At 41.6% G+C, this 2,844-nt stretch overlaps 1 protein-coding gene across 1 annotated transcript; it reads right to left on the bottom strand.

The window, feature by feature from the left end:
* Positions 1 to 1,311: 1,311 nt before the first annotated feature.
* LOC100733091 (thioredoxin-like) lies at positions 1,312 to 1,823 on the bottom strand. Its single transcript, XM_063229243.1, has one exon. It carries the CDS (start codon positions 1,780 to 1,782, stop codon positions 1,465 to 1,467), a length of 318 nt encoding a protein of 105 aa, XP_063085313.1. The 5' UTR covers positions 1,783 to 1,823; the 3' UTR covers positions 1,312 to 1,464.
* Positions 1,824 to 2,844: the final 1,021 nt, after the last annotated feature.

Genomic DNA, 2,844 nt, shown 5'->3' with positions numbered 1-2,844 from the left:
ATCCAGGCTTTCCCCTCATCCCCAGGCTCTGCACGTCCTGCAGGGGAGCCGGCCGCAGGCTGGTTTGCATTCTCAGGAGACGCCGGGCGCCCTCACGCCCTCCCTGGCCAGCTCACGGAACAAATGGCCCGCCAGAGCCACGTCGTCGCTGGCGAAGCAGTAGCCCGGAGAGAGGGAGGCCGAGCAGGCCTGCGGTGCAGGTTCACCGGGCGGTGGGCAGCCTGCACCCGGCGGAATAGCTCTGACAATCTGAGAGGTCAAGGTTCGTCAGGGGAAGGAGCTACCCACAGAAGGACGGTGCTGTCCGGTACCGGAAGGAGCAGATGGTCCAGAAGATGGTGCCAAAGTTTGTACCTGGAAAGTGGATGGGAGATGAAAAAAAGGGGGTCCCCCCACCCCGGTCTGTTCCGTCCTAACCCTGTTGAAGCTTGAGATGGGTCCGCAGGACCTCTGGACGCGCTGCTCTTAGGTACATACTTTGTATGGCAGAAGCTAACATTTGATTTATTATTAAAACACTTTTAATTAATAAATAAATAAGCTTATTTCCTTACTAAGTTTGCTTAACTATCCAGAAAGGTGCTAATTACTCCATGTGTTTTAGCACAGTCAATACATGTGTGTGACCAAATAAAGTATTTATTTTCTTCTTTACTATCATGAAAAAGGTTCATCTTTTCTTTTTACTTGAAACTGCAAACACACTGTTTATTGCAGTGTCCCTTACCCTCTTCACATGTTGCTTTCGTTCTGTAGTGCTTTTTCTGACTGAGAAATAAGATGGAGATGAGTGAAGAACGTACTTTTAAATAATTAGGATTGGTTCTGTTGACACATCACATGCTTAAAAGCTGTTTAATTCTTGGTGGGGACCTGGCTCATTGGTACATTGCTTATTTGGCATGAGAGGCCCTGGGTTTAATCCTTGTCACCACATTAAAATAAAATAATAGCTGAAGGTGGTGGCACAGACTTGTAATCCCAGGAGAGGGGACAGTGTAACCTGGGAATCACCTGTTTGAGACCAGTTAGGGCTACAAAGAATTCAAGGCAGTCCGGGCTACACAGTGAGTCTCAAAACAACTAATAAATAAACATTACTAAATTCTATAGGTAAAGTCACAAAACATTAATCCTGATTTTAAAAAATCTGTTTACATGGCTACCTTAGGATGTTTGGACTAATATTTTGGTGAGTTTAATTAGAGAAGATTTTGTACAAACCGATGCTCAATGAGCACAATGTTTTCTGCAGCAGCGTTTAATCCCCTTCAGTGGAGAGCAGGAAGTTTAGGGAAAATTTTCCAACTATTTTTTTTTTAAAGGGTAGAATTAGTATTTTATTGTAATTTATAATCAGATGGCAGTTGGGTATACAGTTTCCATACTTCATACTTTTTGTAAATAAAAAAAATTAAAAGTTTTAAACAGCTGATCGCTGGTTCTATTCTTCAGAAAACACAATTAGACTAACTCATTAATGGTGGCTTCAAGCTTTTCCTTATTAGCGCCAGAAAACTCACTCACCTTTTTACCCTTTTTAAAAAACTGGAAGGTTGGCATATACTTGACTTCACATTCTGCAGCGACGTCCTGACAGTCATCCACATCTACTTCAAGGAACACCGCGTTGGAATATTTTCCAGACAGGGAATGAAAGAAAGGCTTGGTCATATTGCAAGGCCCACACCATGTGGCTGAGAAATCAGCTACTACAAGTTTATCTCCTGCATCATTCAAGGCTTCTTGAAAGGCCTCTTTGCTTTCAATCTGCGGCACCATTTTGGCTGCTGAGGGCCTGACGAGCTACGGAAGCCAGGGAGAAAAGCAGATGGAAGGCGCTGGACGTAGCTCCTTTCCAACTATTTTGATTAACCTGTAAAATTTATCTAATTAGATGACTTTTCTCCAACACAAGATGCTTCCTAATTAATATTCACTTAAGCAAGAGAATATGTCACCATTTTAAAAAATTTCTCTCCTACACACTTATAAGCCAAATTATCTTCATGGAGATGTTTAAAAACTGATCATTTACAAACAGGAAGCAAACAAGAAATGGAAGGAGGGAATGGAAAGGATACATAAAAAGATTAAGACTGTGTAATTACCTGTACCAACTCCTTACAATGAATGTAATCATTATGTACTGCAAATATACACAGATAAAAAATTTAAAAGGAAAACAGTTGTGCCAGCTGCGGCTTAGCCGTAAGGAACATGTGGCTATCGTCTCAGCTACTGGGAAAGCAGAGGCATAAAGCTGGTTTGAGCTTGCAATCTGGAGACCAGCCTGGGCAACACAGCAAAGCACTGTCCCCCCAAAACGGTATCATTAATGAACTGAAATACCATTAGCATATTTTATCTGTTTGTCCTCCAGATAAAATACATTTCCAATGTAAGACACATCACTTCATGATGAACTGAAGTAGCAACAAACAAACGTCCACTGTTGATCAGGCAGCTCCTTGGTTTCATCCATTCCCAACAATAACCTTCTGCAAAGTGGGAAAATACATGGGATTTTGAATGCATCTTTGCTACTGCTGTGTTTTGGGAGGAAAACTCATCTTCTTAAAGCATCTTCAGCTGGTGTTTTTTATGAATTGATGGACATCTGTTCAGCCTGGGTGCTGTGTAGCTAAAATACATTTATTCTCTCACACTCTTAAGGGGCTCTGTGTGCTCTCAGGATGCCAAAAATAACATCTAGATCAGCAATTTCTCATAAATCATTGGAACATGAAACATGAAACAAGAAGAAGAAACCAAGAATTCAATAATAAATATGGCACGGTGCACAAACAAAAGAATTGAAACCAGATGAAAAGGAGCCTTTCA

The sequence above is a fragment of the Cavia porcellus genome, unplaced genomic scaffold, assembly GCF_034190915.1.
Source record: "Cavia porcellus strain 051 isolate PalLab524CR breed Dunkin Hartley unplaced genomic scaffold, mCavPor4.1 scaffold_17, whole genome shotgun sequence".
NCBI lineage: Eukaryota > Metazoa > Chordata > Mammalia > Rodentia > Caviidae > Cavia > Cavia porcellus.
The sequence above is the reverse complement of the archived record's forward strand: the minus strand, read 5'-3'. Positions and strand labels throughout refer to the sequence as shown.

What these genes read in the sequence shown, in the direction of transcription:
- LOC100733091 (XM_063229243.1), bottom strand. Translation starts at nt 1,782, where the DNA reads ATGGTGCCGCAGATTGAAAGCAAAGAGGCCTTTCAAGAAGCCTTGAAT.